At 41.4% G+C, this 19634-nt stretch overlaps 1 protein-coding gene across 1 annotated transcript in view; it reads right to left on the bottom strand.

Annotated features, from left to right (window-relative positions):
- Positions 1–1564: 1564 nt before the first annotated feature.
- The window catches only part of LOC112660202 (uncharacterized), a 52064-nt gene continuing 33994 nt past the window's right edge, over positions 1565–19634 (bottom strand). The window contains exons 3-10 of the mRNA XM_035714025.2: positions 18983–19063; positions 15854–15936; positions 15578–15704; positions 11511–11710; positions 8445–8738; positions 7143–7334; positions 4250–4396; positions 1565–1759 (exon numbers count right to left, since the gene is read on the bottom strand). Of these exons, the coding sequence (XP_035569918.2) occupies positions 1704–1759; positions 4250–4396; positions 7143–7334; positions 8445–8738; positions 11511–11710; positions 15578–15704; positions 15854–15936; positions 18983–19063 (1180 nt within the window). The 3' untranslated portion in view covers positions 1565–1703. The remainder of the gene's footprint in view (positions 1760–4249; positions 4397–7142; positions 7335–8444; positions 8739–11510; positions 11711–15577; positions 15705–15853; positions 15937–18982; positions 19064–19634) is intronic.

Raw genomic sequence — 19634 nt, 5'->3', positions numbered from 1 at the left:
TACAATTCAGTATTTGTATACCGATGACTGTGAAATGATCACCACAGTTAACTACATGATTCCACTTACATAAACTAAAAGAACAGACAAAACTAAGATGACAGAAAGTCAGAAAGGGCTGAAGTGATGGGAATGTTTATACTTTGTTTTGGGTGCTGGTTACCTAGGTCTATACAATTTTTAAAACTCAGTAAACATAACATTTAAGATGTTATACTTCATTTAAGAGGGAGGGTCCAATATAATTACTAAATCAGGCAAGAATCATCAAAGGATACTAAAACAATTAGTTAAAGTTTTTGGAGAACGGGATATTTGCTTGATGCCAAAGCATCATGCCGCAAGGGAAAAATGTACCTGCTTCATGGCAGTCACTACCTCCCCCCAAGGAACCAGGATTCACAACATTCCCAGGACAACGGTTATGTGCCTTCTATTACAATGCAATAGGAATTAACACCACATATGAAACATCCTTTCCAAAATGTAGGACTTGAATGTAATCAAGCCTCTAGACCAAACTCCAGGATACAAAAAATACAAGGAACAGAAGAATAGTTAAGTGATACCATGAAGAAAATCAGACTAATCCAGAATGTAGGATATTCTACAAAACAAGTGGCTTAGACTCAAAGTCAGTATCCATGGGGGGTGAAGAGGCAGGGTGTGAGAAGACTGTTATAGATTAAAAGAAACTAGGCACACATAAAAACCAAATGTGGTGCCTGGCTGGCTCAAGAGGTAGAGCATGTGACTGTTGATCTTGGGATCATGAGTTTAAGCCCCACGTTTGGTGTAGAGCTTGCTTAATAAAAAAAAAAAAAAAAAGGAGGGGAAAGGTAAATTATTTAAAAACAAAACAAAAACAAAAAATGTAATGCACAAACTATATATCATAACTATATAGGAAAATGTTCTCATTTTTAGGAGATGCATGCTACAGGCTTAAGTATTTAAAGGTGGGATATCACGAACTCTGCAACTTACTTTCATGATTAAGAACAAGTTTTTATTTACACAGACATATGACATTAAGAAATGGCAGATACGGAATATCAGTTGTTGATACAGAATATATGGATGTTCACTGTCCACATCAAATTTTCTGTATATTTAAAATGTTTCATAATAAAAACACTGGAACATAATAAAGTTAAAGGAGTCTAAATGCAATGCAATATCTTCCTGAAACAGAAAGAAGACATTAACAGAAAAGTTGGTAAAATACGAGTCAAGTCTATAATATAGTTAGTGTTTCTGTACTAATGCAAATTTCCCAGTAAGATGCCATGGCTTTGTAAGACACCAGCATCAGGGGAAGCTGGATCGAGGGAACTACCTAGACTATCTGTGGGAATTTCCTGTAAATCTAAAATCATTCCAAAATAACAAGTCCTTGAAAAGTGGCAACCAATATGTAAAAGCTAAAAGTTTTATTGTATTTAACATGTATATAATCAAACAACTTCAAGATCCAATTTCTACTACAATGACCTTCCATATATCTCTAGTTTGGCACAAAGAGACTCTGAACAGGAAACAGGTTTCCATGGGACCACATACCAAACAGAAGGGAAGCACATTCGTACCCACTGCCCAGGCACCAGGGCTGCAGGTCCAACCGGGGCCTCGGTCCTTGAAGGAGGGTGAAGCTGCCATCTGGGCAGCAGCCACCTTGTTCTCCTGGCTCCAGGGAGCTTTCCTTAGTTGAGCAGAGACATGGGCTGCACCGCCTGCTTGTGTAGCACCGACAGAAGAACTACAAAGAGGAGGAACAAGCAGCATCAGTGTACGTGCCGTGCCGACTCCACAGAGCCCTCCAGCCGCACCTGCACTGACCTAGCTGCAGCCTCCACAGACGGACATCTGTGCCATGCTTGGGGCATGTTAAAAGCTGTTCGTGCACATTATTTCATTTAATCCTGGTGCCTGGTACCAAGCCTCGTCTGACAAAGGACTATGGGACACCTTCTTCATGGAGTATAAGCCTTCACCCAGAGGTCCCTCTCTATCCACAGGAGTCTCAGTGCCTTTTCTCTCCAGACACCTTAACACCTGACTTCCTCCAAGGCCAGCTCTTGGCTTTATGGCAGCCCTGCTAAACTATAACCACTCCTTCCTGCAAAATTTCTGCAGTGCTTACACAGTGAATGGAATGATATACTTGAAATCCAAGCAAAAATTTGGACTGTGTGTTGGGTAAGAGCACGGAGCATGGAGTCCCATGGTTGGTGTGCAGTCTCTGCCCCACCAGGTACCACTGTGTGGCCCTGGCAGGCTACTCACTGTGAGCCTTAGGTGACTCATGTGGAAAAGGAAGATCATCTCACTACGTAGCTCACAGGGTTGCTTGAAGACTAAGTGAAATTCCCTCAATGTCTGCCACATAATGATAACTCAATGCATAGTAACTATTATGGTTACACTTCACATAGGCATGCTTCATGTTTTCACTTTTTAAAAAAATATTTTCTCTATCAGTCCTGGAATTTGAGGCTTAGAGGCTCCTCAGACATCATAAATGGCCATCTTAGGGGTAAGGAAAATTCTCAAAATTTCCCTAAAATGTGGTCTGTCAGATGAGGATCTTTCAGAATGATGCAGACTGTCTAGGTTTCCAGGAGGGTCAGAGTCATTGACCTATGTCTGTTCCATGTCTTGCCACCATTTTCTAAACATACATCTTTCATACCACAACCACAGCAATGTGTATCTTACAGAATTATGTTTGACTAAAACATAGAGGACTGAAACTTCACTCATTTTTTTTTTTAAATTTATGATAGTCACACAGAGAGAGAGAGAGGCAGAGACACAGGCAGAGGGAGAAGCAGGCTCCATGCACCGGGAGCCCGACGTGGGACTCGATCTCGGGTCACCAGGATCGTGCCCTGGGCCAAAGGCAGGCGCTAAACCGCTGCGCCACCCAGGATCCCTCACTCACTTTTTTAAAAGTAAATTCTGTCTCTAATGTGGGGCTTGAACCCATGACCCTGAGGTCAACCAACTGAACCAGCCAGGTGTGCTCAGGAGTGAAACTTTAAAATGGCAGTAAGTATCCTAATATCTCTTGCATGAAGAACAGAGAGGGACAAAAGGTCACCTTCCTAAGAGCAGGGGCTTTGGCACCAAATCTCGGAAGAGAACTCATATGTAACAGTGAAGTAAGAGAAACTGGGCAGTGCCTTTACTTAGGTTCAGTAAGCCTGAGTGACTAAAAATGAAGTCAGCAAAAATGCCTGCTTGGCTGCCTTCCACCCAAGCCAGAGTGCATCTCAGCTCTTACCACCACCTTTGTACCTTAGTGGGGTTGAGGGCAGATTGGGGGCCTCTGGCCTCATCTCTCCCAGACATACAGGAGGAAAGGCAGCATCAGAGAAGAGCTGGCCAGGTCTGCACTGGGAAGGTAGAGGAAAAGCCTCTCTTCCTGTGCTGCCTTGGAGCTAGGGCTGTGTTATCAATCAGTCAGTACCTTAAGTATGACAGGTCAGGTCCTGGGGAGGCTGTGCATCTCCCTGAGTCAAAAAGAAACAAAGCGCACACCACCAAATGCCATCAGGGATACACAGGCACACAATTATAAGACATTCAACCTCATAAGATACTCCCTGTGCCAATTTCTTCCAATACTCCTGAAGAGTCACAGTCAAGGAGGGAGTTTCTAGTAGCGCTGGTGTCCTATTACCACCTCCTTGACCCTTAGTAATCTCTTCTCTTAACCAGAGGGAAAGCAAGCCTTAAGCTCAGAGACTGATACAGGCAATAGTTTCTAGCAGGAATATTCTTTCTGTTCTCTTTATTAGGGTTACCTTCTTTTTTACAGCAACTGACAATAATATCCATTCGTGTTAGAGATATGTTTCCCTTTTTAAGTACATCTGCAGCTTTAAAAAAGGGAGAGAAAAAAACTAGGAAAGAATAGATTTCTACATGGTAAAAACACACTTACCTGCATATTGCTATAGCCTCTTGTCACCTCCAGTAGCCTAGAACTATGCTGACCATTACAGTAGCCACTAGCCACATGTGACTATGTGATCACTATGTGATCATATTCATTTAAATTAATTAAAATCAAACAATTAAAAATTCAGTTGTTCAGTCTTACCAGCCATGTTCCAATAGCCACATGTAGCCCAACAGCTACCATACTAGACCATATAGCTGTAGAATATTTCCTCCATTGCAGAAAGTTCCATTAGACAGCATGAGTCTAGAATACCATTCCCCCACTCACCTGGCTACTCACCTGTTGGTGGTACTAGAAGGCCTGGTTTCTCCCCAAGTAGGGGACGCTTGACACACTTGGGTTGGGGGCACCCCATAGGAGCAGGTCTCTTGGAGATGGCTGCTGGAAGCAGGGGAGGGGCAAACAGACCTTTGGGATTGACCAAGCCTGCAGAGAAAAAAAACCAGAACATAAACAGGAGATATGTGAACCTGGTTCCAGCTGCTCTCCGCAAAGGGACCTTCCCTTAATCTTCAGAAAGGGGCTGAGTGGGGAGCACCTGCCACACACACAAACCCCAGCTCCTCCAAGCTCTACCAAGTCCTCTCTGGGCCCAGACTGGGCCTCAGTGCTTGTCTAGGGGCTGGCAAACTACGGTCTGGGGGCCAAATCCAGCTAACTATCTGTTTTGGTAGGACCTATGAGCAGAGATAGTTTTCTCTCTCTTTTTTTTGCGCGAGTAGGGGTGAGGGTTCTCATTTTTAAATGTTTACTTTTTAAATGGTTATATAAGTATGTACATAATATCCTTAATTTTGCTTCTTGGTCTATAAGCCCTAAAAATAACATATTGACTATCTGTCTTTTAAGAAGTTTGCAAACCCTTTGTCTAGTCAGTGCGGGCATGCATGCATGTCTTGATTATCCCGGTTCTCCACCCTCACTTTTTCGTAAGTGAGTTTTGTTCCCAGTGTTGTATTTGACACTTGGAATATATTTTCTCAAACATCCAAATCAGTGAGGTTCCCAGACAGGTCATAAAGGCAGATCCAGAACATACCTGAAGCATTCTGTTCCTGAGAATTTAACATCTGTCTGCCCAGAACCTTGGCCTGGACATAGTCACAGGGGTCTCACACATAGCCTAGCACGCTGTCACTCCCTCTTGGGCAGTCAGTCTGCCCTACCCCATTCTTAGGCTGTTGAACAGGGGCTTTTTTTTTTTTTCACAGCTCATGCCAAGGGCCTGAAGCAAGCACCTAGCCCTTTCCGAGGGTCTGAAAGAATTTTGTTTTTAAACTTTCAGCAAGGATGAGAAGCAATTCAGAGCAAAGAGATCTCCTCCTGGGCCCTTCTCTTTTTAATTCATTTACTTCTCACAGGAACCAGGTGGTAAGAATGTGTAAGGATGGATCAAGGGGCTGGGCTGAGGCACAGGGGAACATGGTGAGTGCAGAAGGAAAGGAAGGAACAAACACAGGGTACAAGAAAACCCCAACTATGTATGACGGGAATCCCTGGGTGGCTCAGCGGTTTAGCGCCTGCCTTTGGCCCAGCGCGCAATCCTGGAGTCCAGGGATCGAGTCCCACATCGGGCTCCCGGCATGGAGCCTGCCTCTCCCTCCTCCTGTGTCTCTGCCTTTCTCTCTCTCACTCTATCATAAATAAATAAATCTTTTTTAAAAAAATTGAAACTATATTCTCTCTCTCTCTCTTTTTTGAAACTATATTCTCAATCATCCCCAAAGTCACCAGGTCTGAAAGGGACAGAGGCATAGATATGTTTGTCCTGTGGGCTGTGGATCTTCAACACAGACTGACTTTGCCAATAAAAGACATCCACATGTACAGCGACCAAAGCAAAAGAACACATTCCCTTTATTTTGATCCCCAATATAGTCAAGGTAGAAATACTACTTGTAAGAAAGTAGTGCTTGTAAGAAAGATGATTGTGTAAAATAATCCGTGTTCATATAAAAGACCAAAGTAATATCTGACTCTTATGCACAAATGCATCCCAGGTCCATATGTTCTTTAAGGCCCACGAGAAAAGCCACCTTTCCACAAAGACTTCACTGCCAACTTTGTATTTAACATGGCAGACTGAAAACATGCTTTATCCAGTTTCTTCTCTGCTCCCACTGTTAATACACAAGGAGAACAGGAGAGGAGACAAGCATGTATGAACAATACTGGAAAGATGAGGAACACAGAAAATAGGGACTGAGTAGAAGAAGCTGCATTAGCTGCATTCTAGGTGCCTACAGAGTTCAAAATCTTTACCCTTGGGGCACCTGCGTGGTTCAGTTGGTTAAGCATGTTACTCTTTTTTTTTTTTTTTTTTTTTTTTTAGCATGTTACTCTTGATTTCAGCTCAGGTATGATCTCAGGGTCATGGGGTCAAGCCCTGTGTCAGGGTCTGCACTCAGCAGGGAGTCTGTTTCTCTCCTCTCTCTACCCCCTCTCCTTGCTCCAATGCATGCACGTGCACTCTCTCTCAAATAAATAAATAACAAATCTTAAAACAAAATAAAACAAATAAATATAAAAACCTCTTTACCCTCAAGAGGCAGGCGAGGCTGTGATATTACACACCCAGGAACCAGAGGCATATGTAGGGTCCAGAACTGGACACTGGGCTTGACTGGAACTCTGTAAGTGGTTAGTCCAAGTTTTGTCCCAGAGGGAAGCTATGGATGTCTGATGAACATCAGAATTGAGCAGGAGGATCCAGTTTGGCTGGAAGTTAGTCAACTCTGGGGATTTTCAGCTATGTAAGCCAGTCAAGTCTCCTTGTTTTAAGCTAACTGAGTTAGGTCGCTGTCACTTACAATGGAAGGGGTCCACAGTAATACAACCTCATTTTAGGCAGATGTCAGACACTATTTAGTGCCAACTACTCAGAAAAGCCTCAAAAACACTATGGAATTCAGAGTGCATATTAAAGGAACTCCATTTAAGCCATTCTAAACGTGGCCACCAACCTTGATAGAAGAGCTCCTCTGTATTTCCCCCTCCCCATATTAAAACTTAAGCCACTCATTCAAGAGGAACAGCACCCACTGAACCCCCAAGTGTCTCTCTTGGTCTCCTAAAATCTTAACATTCAATAAACTGCCCTGCTCTCTCAGAGCAGAGCTTGTAGAGGCAGCAGAGCTACGGCTGTCTCTTATTACTAGAAGGAAGCACTGACCTGGTGGTGGAAGGAGAGCCCCTCCTGGTCTGTCCCCTAACAACGGGGACTTGGCAGGAAGGGGGAGATGAGAGCCCGGGAAGGACTGCTTTCCAGGGGTTGGAAGAAGTGGAGGCAGCTTGCCCACAACAGGGGTGTTCCTGCCTTGAAATGAGGAATGATTGCTAGCCAAAGACTCGGGAGTTTCAAAGCCTGGAAAAATGAAGAAAACGAATGGTCACCAGAAGTCTGCTGCAGAGGTTGGTGAGCTGTACAAAGGACCCAGGGAATTCAAGGAAGACTAGCATTTTTCTGACTTAGAGGTTTCTATGACCAAAGAGACAGGATATTAATTAGATTGTTGCAGTCATCATTAGATATATATACAAATATCAAATCATTACGCTGCAAACCTGAAAGTAATATAATCTGTCCATCATACTTCAATCAATCAATTAATCAGTTAATAAACTACATAAGCACTCAAGAAAAAAAAAACCCTATTGTGTTTTAATTTTAAAACCTTGACAAAGTACAACAAAAAATGTACAAAAAATAAAATATATTCCATATTTAATAAGATGAATGATTTCTTGAAAGCTCTGACATGGCCCTGGAACTTTCAGCTATGTTTTCCCACAGGGACAAGTGGTTATTATTTTCTTCTCACCTACTTTAACTCAAAACAAGTAAAGTGAAGTCACCATTTTAAGGAGTTTGGCTCGTATCTGGAATGCTCATTACATCCTTCAAGATTAGGAACTTCTTTATGTTTACCCCACACTTAAAAAAAATCTACAAATGTATCAATTAACAAGCTGAAACTGCAAATCACAAAACTAACCTGATAGGGGAATAGAAACTATATAGAGAAGTCATTCCATTTATATATTAAAAATTGGATTGAAAACAAAGTTTAGTTGCGCCTGGGTGGCTCAGTTGGGTAAGCTTCTGCCTTCTGCTGAGGTAATAATCCCAACATCTTGGGATCGAGCCTTGCTCAGCCGAGAGTCTTCTTCTCCCCCCGCACCCTACTCTTGCATGCTCATGGTCTTTTTCTCTCTCTCTCAAGAAAATAAAATCTTTAAAAAAAAAAAAAAAAAAAGGAAATTTAGCTTCAAAAGAAGCATTTTAGTCTATAAAGGTTACACATTAAAATAGTCTAGTTCCTACGTGGAATATGTTTCTATCAGATACCTTTATATTACAGAAGAATAGTCTCTCAATTAAATAAAAAGTTCTTATTTTTCTTTCACATACAGATTTTCAGGAAAGGATTTCCTGTGGTTTAAAATGGGGAAGAGAAGGAACAGTGCCAAATACCTTCCAGCTGCCCTTTCCTGGTTGTCAGGTAGTCAATAAGCAGGTTCAACTCATTCCCATACAGATGCTTTCCCTCAGTCAATAGGAAGAGAAGGTGCTGAATGTCTGAAGGGACAGAGTAGCTGGTAAGGCGCTCCCGAGCCAAGAAGTCATCCACCAGATCTCCAGCCCGCAGAGCAACTCTAGTACGTTCCTGCTGCTCCCGTTTAGAGAAAAACCTCCTGTATTCTTTAGCCACCAGCACCAGGGCATCTTCCAGGGGCATATGGCGATGAACTAGGGATGAGAAAGAGCCTGCTTTATATCAAATGGGTGCCCTGATTCCTTTTAAAATCAGAAAATAACATAGTTAATCAACTACATGTTGTTTAAGCTGTGTCAGCTTTTGGTACAGATTTGACCATCTACTGATCCAACTGGACTGGGACCCTCCAAAGCAGGTGCCCTGTCGATTTCAAAATCAAACATAACATTGTTTCAAAATTATAAAATGTGCAGCTTAGTTTATAGTTTTCATACAGACCCACAGATGAGACAGAAAGGCGGTGGGGGGGGAGGGAGGGGGAGGGGGAAACAGGTGCCACGTGTACCAATGCGAATTCTTAATGCTAATTATATCTAGCTTAAAAAAAGACAGGATGCAACCTCAACCATCACTGGCTACTAGAAAAGTTTAAGGGGAGAAAAATCCTAAAAGTGAAGGTATTTTAGTTCCAGCAAACTGGGTGGACAACTTGAGATAAGACAGATTCACAGAAGAAAGTGGAAGAACAGAACCTTTAGAGAGGTGAGCAGGTGAAAAATGAGGCTGCTGGTTTTCATTACACACATTGTAGTGTTCATCTCTTCACTCTGTATAGTAATACTTTGATAATAGGCAGACAGACAGAGAGACAGAATGTGGTGCAGACTTCAAGGCTATGTCACTGTAGGCTAAGGAGTAACCCACAATCCTCTACCTGGCTCTGCAGTCTTTAGCTCAGGCATATGGGATCTTAAATCGTGTTAAAAGCCTTTCCAGATAGGGTCAGTAGTGCTCTGGGCCCTAAATATTACATATAAAATAAATTCTAGACTCCAGGAATGACTTTTACATAACTTAATGGCTATAGTCAATGCACAGGTGTCTTCTAATCTCTCCTAGGTATACCTACTGAGAATAAGACTTCATAAAAGTTTAATTTTAGATGGGAGGCCCCTACCCTGTCTTGCCATTTTTAACTGACTTCTGAACAAATTTAGGACCCAAAGGACACTATGAAGTTTTAGCAGAGATTATGGTATTTGGTTAAATCTTAAACTGTTTATTAAGGTTACATTTAGGAAGAAATATGAATGTATATTTGCCTACAGGTGTTAAGGTTTCATTGTTTGACTGTCTTAAATGTTTGTCTTAGCATAGAAGCAGCTCCATGGGCTTCTTAATAATGGCTGCACGCAAGGTATAAAACAAACTGTCAGCAATAAAACAATGTGAAAGAGAAGCCAGCAAAGACTAATTTTGCTAAAATTATTAGCTTATAAGAGAAAACAGAGTGTCCTTTTTACGTATCATCTGAGTTCAATAATTAAATTCATGGATGAGAAATGAAATATGAACCTATTAATACTATTCTAGACATGAAAAACCCTTCTCTGAATTTGAAACATGGTAAAAATAGATCACATGCTTTTTTGAACTAGTGCTGGTTTTTACAAGTGTTTTAGTATTTAACAAATTATTCAACCTATCTACTTTTGTAGTAATTTCCTAAATGGTGTTGCACGAATGTAAACATATGTGATTAGTCTTCTGCACAACCTGTTAACTTAAATCATTCCCCATCCCCACCCCCACCAGGTTGGGATTTGTAATTTTGAAAGTATGCCTTTTCTTTCACATTTTCAGAACTTACATGTTACATAAATGTGATTTAGTCTTATTATTTGTTTAAAACACATTAGACATTTTCTAGTTTAGAAAAACCATAGTTTCACACTCTTGGGAACAGTACTGAACAAGAGCTGGCTAGGTGGGTATAGGTGGCTACAAAGAAGCAAAACAAATGGAATGGCAGGAAAAGATGTCCTGGCATCCCCCCAATTGTGGGGAGCCAACTGTTTCTCACTATTGTTTTTTCAAACCCAACATTATAGCTGAATTATAGGATATCCATCTGACAGACTTCTCTGAAGGCTCCAGAAGCCACAGGCAACTACTAGTGCTCCACTAGGTCTCTGCCCAGGGGAATGGTCTCCTGACTTAGCAGTGAGAATCTTACATTGCTATGGAGACTCAAGCTGAGATGGGCCTGTTGGAAAAGCCTGCCTGGCTGCTGCCTACCCAGAGAGGAAGGAAGCAGGGTTGGCTTGCATCTTGTACAGCCTGGCACACATGAGGAACTTAGTAAGTGTGGACTGCACAGAGCAGCATCAAGACCTTCTATAAAGACAAGAGGACTACAGAACTCATGCTCATCTGGGTCTGACTCTAAGGAAGCTACTGAGAGACCCTCCATAAGGCAGACCCTCCTCTCTAAAAGCAACAGATTTGACCAGCAGAGGAAAGATGAGTGTGATCTAGGATGTGTGCATCTGCCTAAGTCTATGTATTTTAGGGAAGAAAAAGGAGTCCATTTTTGTGCATTCTCCATTTTTGTGCATTATTTGAGCCTAAGAATAATGAAATGTTTGAGAGATCACAGGAAAGGCAAAGTCAGCAAGAAAGATAGTCTAAGAAAATGCACGAACATAACATCTTTTAGACTTCGATTGAGGGCAGAAAAGATGGTGGTGAGATTTGGTCAAAAGTTCTGCATAAGAGAACTGACTTGTTACATAATATTTTGGACAAAATATTCTAGATTCTTAAATAAGAAGCAATAAAGATGATTTAAGCTTTAATTACACTAATACACAAGAGAGTACTTTGTGATACCTATTCAAGTCACTTTATTCTCAACTAGATCCAGTTTAGTTACTGACAAATGTGAACCTTCAAAGTATACCAGCATACAAAGAAAAACTATTACATTTTTAAAAGCAGAATCCATTTTAAGTGATAGTTCTAGATTGAGCTAAACTTACTTTTGATAGACTCATGAAGCATAATTACGGTGCAAGAGGAAAGTTTTACATTAGACTGTTCAACAAGAATGCAAAACGGGGACCCGTCATCCTTAACTTCCTGGAGCGCTCGCATAAGGCTCGACTCAGAGGAGAGGTGAATCATTTCCACCACAAGGTCATGATCCTGCAACCGATGACCTATGCCTGTCGCATATTCCCTTAAAAACAAAACATACACCACACACAACACACACGTAAAAGGTAGGTTATTTTCAATTAAACAAAAGAAGAAAAAAAAAAAAGCCAATGTCACCAAGCAGCTGTGGAATAGATATTTTGATGACAAATTTAAGTGACATGTAAGATACTATATTTTTGCTGTACTTGGATAAGTGAAGTAGAAGATACTGTATTTTTTTTTTTAATTGTGCATACCCTGCAACTTGTTTTCATTCTTAGACACACTGAAAACATTAACAATAATACATTATCTCGGGCAGCCCAGGTGGCTCAGCGGTTTAACGCCTGCCTTCAGCCCAGGGCATGTTCCTGGAGACCCAGGATCGAGTCCCACGTCGGGCTTCCTGCATGGAGCCTGCTGCTCTCTCTGCCTGCTTCTCCCTCTGCCTGCGTCTCTGCCTCTCTCTCTCTCTCTCTGTGTCTCTCATGAATAAATAAATAAAATCTTTAAAAATAATAATAATAATACATTATCTGTTTGATGGAACAGGTTAAGAGAACTGGAGGCAACTCTAACCAAAGGAAACTTACTTTTTAAAAAAATGTGGTGTTCTCATATGGTTGATTATGTACAGAATTTTACAAAGAAAGCAGAGTACGTCAAAGCCATGTTTTTGTGTGGCATAATACAATGGATAAGCACCACAAACGTGGCCCATGTTTTTCAAGATGGAATCATTCAAGTGTTATTCGATTTATTTCAATTTAAAGACCATGAAAGAAATATAAGATTGAAAGAACAGATAAGATTATCTTCAGAATAATAAGAATGCTCATCTACAACTAGTTCCTAGGACAGACCGATGTTGTTGAGATCACTACCACTGTGATAATTCCTTGCTAACAAGTAAATGGATGAGGGGTGCTTGGCTGGCTCAAACAGTAGAGCATGCAACTCTTGATTTAGGGTTGTTGAGTTCAAGCCTCAAGATGAGGGTACATAAATAAATAAACAAATAATTAAGTAAATGTATAGACAAACAATGAATAAATGGATGATACTGGAGTTAACCATCTATCTCTACCATTATCAACCATCCCTTAACCAACCTTGGATCAAACCCCAGAGTCGTCTCACTCCCAATTTCTCAGCCTTGGTCTTCAACTCCCAAAGAATCTATCCCAGACCTCTCCTTTGGGTTAATGCTTCCCTCCTTGCCCAATACTTGCTTAGAAACCTGCACAGAAACTTAGAAGCCTCAAATGACATAATTCCCTGAAACATTGATTCACCTCCTTGGAGCCTACAATGGTAGTCTGTTCTTCCTCTTATGTATCCTCTGCTTAAAGCAGAAACAACTCTTAGCATATCCCTTCTTCCACTTGTTATTTTTGGATGTGTTTTACCTTACTAGGCTGAATGTGGTACAAAAGAGGAACTGTCAATTATCTGCATGTTCCTCACAGTGCTTAGCACAGAGTTTTACATATGACAGGTACACATTAAATGCATGTTCTGTGAATTAAAAATTAAAATCAGAGCCAGAAAAATGCTTTCCAGGCAATTTAGGAGTATGGGTGATTTCAGAAAACAAATTCAAGAGGTAAACAAGAAAAACAATACCATGGTTCATATTTACACAATGACAGCCCAGGAGTCAAAACTATCACAATAGGGCAGCCCAGGTGGCTCAGTGGTTTAGCGCTGCCTTCAGCCCAAGGCCTGATCCTGGAGACCCGGATCGAGTCCTGGGTCAGGCTCCCTGCGTGGAGTCTGCTTCTCCCTCTCCCTGTGTCTCTGCCTCTCTCTCTGTGTCTCTCATGAATAAATAAATAAAAAAATATATATATAAAAAAACTATCACAATAGGGGTGACTGGGTGGCTCAGTTGGCTGAGCATCTGTCTTCTGCTCAGGTCATGATTTCAGGGTCCTGGGATTAAGTCCTATATCTGGCTCTCTGCTCAATGGGGAGCCTGCTTCTTCCACTCTCTTTGCCCCTCCACCTGCTTGTGCTCTATCTCAAATAAATAAATTAAAATCTTAAAAAAAAAAAAACCATCAACAGTAATAATTCATGTTGGAAGACACGATTTGAAAATTAATTATTGTTTTGAAGTATAAAGGAATGAATTAGCCAACCAGTGTATCACAAATCTTTTCAATATCAAAGACAACAGAGCAGGCAGCAATGCCTAGTTCTTTGACTCTCTGGCAAATGCATGTGGCAGAGGAATCCCTAAGCTACACCCACTGAGGGTCCTAATCCATGGCTAAATGCCAGAACTGTGAATGCCAGGCAGAGAAGCAGTTTCTGAATACCACCCCAGATGGAAGGGGAGAAGAAAAGCAATCTTGAGGATTCCTCTCCACCACACAACACTGCACTCCAGTCAACATCAGCCAGCCTGACTCTAGAGTTGGGAGACTGGCAAGGGCATGAGGGTGCAGGAGTCAAACAGCCACTGGAGCCCATCACAATTCTAAAAGAGCTATGAGGTACCACAGGTCTGATGTGATGCTACAAGTTCCAAGAAAGCTGATTTAGTCAAAGATTAAAATGTAGTTTCCCTGGCTGATGCAAACTACTATAGCAAAGTTGCTAAATGTTGAGGGAAAACCAAGCCACTATGCATGCTGAGTCTTTACTGCCTCTGGTTCAAAATTGGTTTATATTACCACATGATGAAATTAATCCAGGGCATGTCTGGTTGTCTTTCAATTATTAAAGGGAAATCCCATAATTTTCTAATGTAAAAGGAATTGGCCTCTCCCACCCTCCCCATGCTGTGACTGACCTCATTTCTTCTAGTATTCTGTCTCCCAAGATCCAACCCAAATACCCTCCAAATGAAATGAAGCTATAATTTTGCTTTCACAAACCTTACTGTAAAGATGCTATCTACACATAAGTTAGATGTCTGTAAAGCAAATATCACAGAATAAGAATTCGGAGTCATTTTAAGATTGCCGATTTTCAAATAAAGTGAGAATACCAATGTTGGCTTCATGCTGAGTTATATTTTGTGAGTGCTTGGTCTCTTGTTCAGGAATGATTAGTTATCATGGCTGAGTCTGCAGTATCATGCACTCAGCACCTAGCCTGGAGTAAGTGTGCATGCCTCCAACCAACCATTTGTCTACACATTCTTTGCCAAGCACTATGAAACCTGACAACCCAGAGACACAATTATCGTCACACATCACCCCTGTCTGCCTTCAAGTGCCAGCCAACAGTGCTCAAGATCAGGGCATTACACAGACCTAAAGGATGAGCTGGAGACAGCCATGAGGGCAGGAGACCAGGTTATAACTGTGCTTTAGTGGTCTGCATGAATTACAGGTATTAAGTGGCCTATACAAGTTACACGTTAGTTGGCCTGCACAAGTTACAGATGGAGAAGAAGGTCTGAGCATCCCCCACTGAAGGAAAAACAGCAAGGACAAAGGATGAAAGGAATTCAACAAGTAGTTAAGAAATGAGAAAAACCCATCTCTGAAATTATCAGTGAGGCCAACTTGTGGTATCCCACACTAGACTGTCAATGCCCCAAGGCAAAGGTTGGTATGTTATTTTCATTAAAGTATCCCCAGATAGTCCCTGGCATATGGAACCAGGGCTATTTTCAGGTTGGGTTTTTTTCCCCTGATTATGAAATTGATAGATATTCATTGTAGAAAACTTGAGCAATTCAGAAAACTGAGTAAGGTAGTAATCATCAGAAACCTCCCCAGCCACCAGTTTGGTAAACCCAACAGCAGAGTCTTGTAATTCTTAGAGCAATGTTCTAACAGCATTTCAAGAGTCTTTCAACCCTGAGTGACTTTTATGTATGTAAGGCTGAATACTTATTATTCCATTTGTACACATTTTCATTTGGCAAGCTAAAAAAAAATAAATGTACCTCTGTTCGTTGTTGATATAAACAATAACGCAATCTGAAGGCCTTTCTCGATCACGTTCTTTCTGAACCACTTGATAAAAGTGCTGGAAAAGCCCCTCTTTCCGAGTGTCCCTAATGCTGGCATCATCTGAAAAATATTGACATGTTCATGCTCTTGCAAGGGCAAAAACAATCACTGAAGGTTTTCAGAATTTTTACAAAAGTGTAAATGAAAGGCAACACCTCTATAAAGAATAGATGAGGAAAACAGAAGGAGAATCGCAGCAAGACTCTTACCTAACTGAGTGGTCTGGGGTCGCTCATGGTTCTCTTCGTTCCTTTTTGAATAATCAGCCACATTCCGCCATAATTCTTTAATGCTATTGGATGCATGAAAATATAATAGTTTGTGCAAATGCAGTTTCCCTCTAAATGTGTCCCCAAAAGCCAAAAATAAATACCAGGTCACCTGGCACAATATGTATGCACCAAAAGAAAGGCTGTATTTACACAGACGTAGAAAGACGCTCAATAATCCATTCTCATTTTAGAAATATTATGAGTTTCTGGGATGTTTCTGCCCTCTCCTACTCACTTCGTCTTGCCTGTTATGACGAAACGTACTACATGGAGCCACTGATCTTTGTCAAGTCAGACTAAGAAACTCATACTTGAAGGTGTGTAATTTAAAGAAAAGGAGATAATTTTATCAGACATGTATATCTTTTGAAGAAGAGGTGCTTATCTGTGAGGGTCTTCATTGGATATGGGTAAAAAATGAGTCAACGAGGTCTGTTCACTTACTCCTAAACACTCTACAGCTCCTGTGAGCCAGCTATTTTCCCTTGCTAAAGGCATGCAAAATAGTGCACAGATGCTGGGTAATCTATTAGCCATCTAAAGTAGTCCCCTTTGCTGTGATTTAACAGAAGAAAGGGGGAATTCGCTGCACTCTGTACCCTAAATCAGGCATTTTTACTGCACCTCTCCAGCATCCAGACACCAATGTGTCTGTCCATAAGGAGTGTCCTGCCAGGGAGAGAACCACCTCGGCAGGCAGCAATTAGTTCCTTTCTCACCAGAGGCATCACGCTGCATGGCAAAGCAGCCACGGAACACGCTCAAACCATGACTATTCAGCAAGCTGCCAGCAAATGTCGATCCCGTTGCTCTTCCCCTGTATAATTTTCATTTGGGTTCTTGTCCACATCCAATTCCCTGACACAGCAGAGACACAGTTCCAGACTTTTAGAGGCAAAGCTTTTGCCTGAATCTATGCCTCCGCTACTGCCTGACAATCCTGAGCTACACGAGATGTTTCCTTCCCCCATGCAAACTTTATCTTTGTCTACTGTCTCTGACAAACATTAGCCATTGCCTCCAGAGGCCATTCCTCAAGCTGCCTTTCTCTACCTCTTGCTAGGCTGTGTTCTTGCTGGCTTTCCCTCAAACTTTAAATGTTTTCTTTTAATGAAGTAGTATGTAAACTGTTGACCACCACCCTAAGTAATTAGATGGGGATGGAGGGGTGCACCCGAGCCTGGTATGTGGTCATTCAGGAAAGGCAGTATGATGCTGAAATTCTTACTTCCTGGGTATGAATCTCAGTGCTATCACTTAGTAATTGAGTAAGCTCAAACAAGTTACTTAACATTGCTATGCCTCAGTTTTCCCACGCACAAAATGGGGCTATTAGAATCTACACGGAAGTGCTGCTATGAGGATTAAATGAGTTAATGCAGGTAAAGTCCTTAGAATAATGTCTAATGCACAACAAGCCTTCAATAGATGTAAGCCATTATCATCCATCTCTGCCTTTAGGCTTCTTTCACACCAGAGTTAAGAAAATCCCTCCTTCAGAAGATCGCCTACTAGTGCAAGTATTCTGAGTCTCACTGTCAGGAAATGTTACCTGAGACAGACTAATCCCCATTAACAGTCACTCCTGAATTCTATACTTCCAAGTGCTTCCGCAGTCGAGGAAGGCATTTTTCAATTTTGAATTATTAATCTAATCTGACACAAATCTCATCTTTAATGCAGGCAAGAGAGAGGCCCTGTCAAGGTTCATACATATAAAAATCAATTCAAATACAGTTCAAGGAAAACTGCTTTTACCAAAACTAGAGGTAGATCCAAAGCAAGAATCCTGAAGTACCATGTTACTTAGTTACTCAGAACTCCACCTTTGAATGTGAAAGAGTAAACAGAGTAAGACCACCTTCAAAACTGGTCTATAAACTGTGGAATCCTACATGGTGGTCAACAATCCTCCATGACTTACTGTTACATGAAAGAAGCAAGTTCTAGAACAATATACCAGTGTGAGCTACTTCAGTTAGAAACAAAGAAGGGGGGCAGCCCTGGTGGCACAGAGGTTTAGTGCCACCTGCAGCCCGGGGTGTGATCCTGGAGACCTGGGATGGAGCCCCACGTCGGGTTCCCTGCATGGAGCCTGCTTCTCCCTCTGCAGGTGTCTCTGCCTCTCTCTCTCTCTATGAATAAATAAATAAATCTTAAAAAAAAAAAAAAAAAACAACAAGGAAGGGGTGGGTGCCTGGGTGGCTCAGTCAGTTAAAGGTCTGCCTTCAGCTTTAGGTCATGACTCCTAGGGTCTTGGGATGAGCCCAGAGTCTGGCTTCCTGCTCAGCAGGGAGCCTGCTTCTCCCTCTCCCTCTGCCACTTCCCCTGCTTGTGCTCTCTCTCTGTCAAATAAATAAATTATTTTAAAAGAGGGGGTGAGTGGAACTGGGGAGGGCTCTGAAAGGGATTTTAACTTTTTATTATCAAACACTTTTACATCTGTTTATCCATTCCTGGGGGTTAGGGTAGGGGGCACGTGTGAGAGAGTGGGCGGGAGAACAGGCAGAGAGAGAGTTTCAAATACTCCTAGCTAAGTGCAAGCCCAACACGGGGCTTGAGTTCATGGCCTTGATATCATGACCTGAGCTGAGATCAATAGTCGGATGCTTAACCAACTGAGCCACCCAGGCGCCTCAAATCATTTTTATTTTTGACTTTATTTATACTGGAATACTGGAATAATTCACCTCACAACTAAAATAAATTTGCATTTTTAGAGCATATACCCATGGGCAGATGGTAGCACAAAAAAGGTGGGGAGGTGGGGAAGAAGGGAGTTGAGGGCCTGCTGCAGCAGGTCACTCACTCGGAGCTCACAGAGGGGCTCCAGTAGTCGAGTCCCTTCAGTCTGGGTCTGTTTTAGTTAACTACAGTCCAAATGACTATGGAAAGGGACAAGTTAAAGCAGAATGGCTTAATACAATTGAGTTGACCTGAGGGACTTCCCCAAAAGCAAATATTAATAGCATCAATTTTAACAAACACATAAGTCTGCACAGTAAGAATACATCTAAATTACTACTAAAGCTTTTAGCAAATTGAGCCACAACAATAAAACTTTACCTTAGCATGTCTTCACCCTCCTTTAAGTAGCCCTCTTGGGGAGAATAAGAAGTCGGCAGAAAAGGTTTATATGGCTTGCTGCTAAAAAACCAACAAAGACAAAATTACACTTAAGAAGAAATTATTTCCCATAGCCCACACGTTAGCTTCCAACGTTCTGGTATACTCAAAGGTGATTAAATCTTCAGTTAAACTGGATTTTTAAAACTCGAACAGTGCTTTTCTCCAGACTTTTTTTTTTTCCAGAATTTCTATTCTATTTTGTAATGCCTATTTCTATTTTTGTCTAGTTTGTTTGTTCAACTGCTTTTCCAGAGTTGACAACTGAAGGCACAGCTCACAAGAAAAGACCACTATAAATTCACCAGCAGAAAAGGGCTTCAACATAATGAACCAGATTTACCCAAATGAACTGAATTAAACGTAAAAGAAAAGTAAGAATGCAATGCTGACAGTGTTTGGTAATTTTAAAAAGTCTATTTTTTTTTTAAAGCTTCTCTTTGATAGATGCTCTACCAACATCACCATAAATTTTCATTAATTATCTGCCACCTATAATGTATCTGACACTAACTCCACAATGGCGCTTATGAAAGAACGTTCCTGAATGATCTGTGTGCATCGATTCTAAGCACTCAAGGTCCTCGATTAA

The sequence above is a fragment of the Canis lupus genome, chromosome 2, assembly GCF_003254725.2.
Source record: "Canis lupus dingo isolate Sandy chromosome 2, ASM325472v2, whole genome shotgun sequence".
Lineage (NCBI taxonomy): Eukaryota > Metazoa > Chordata > Mammalia > Carnivora > Canidae > Canis > Canis lupus.
The sequence above is the reverse complement of the archived record's forward strand: the minus strand, read 5'-3'. Positions and strand labels throughout refer to the sequence as shown.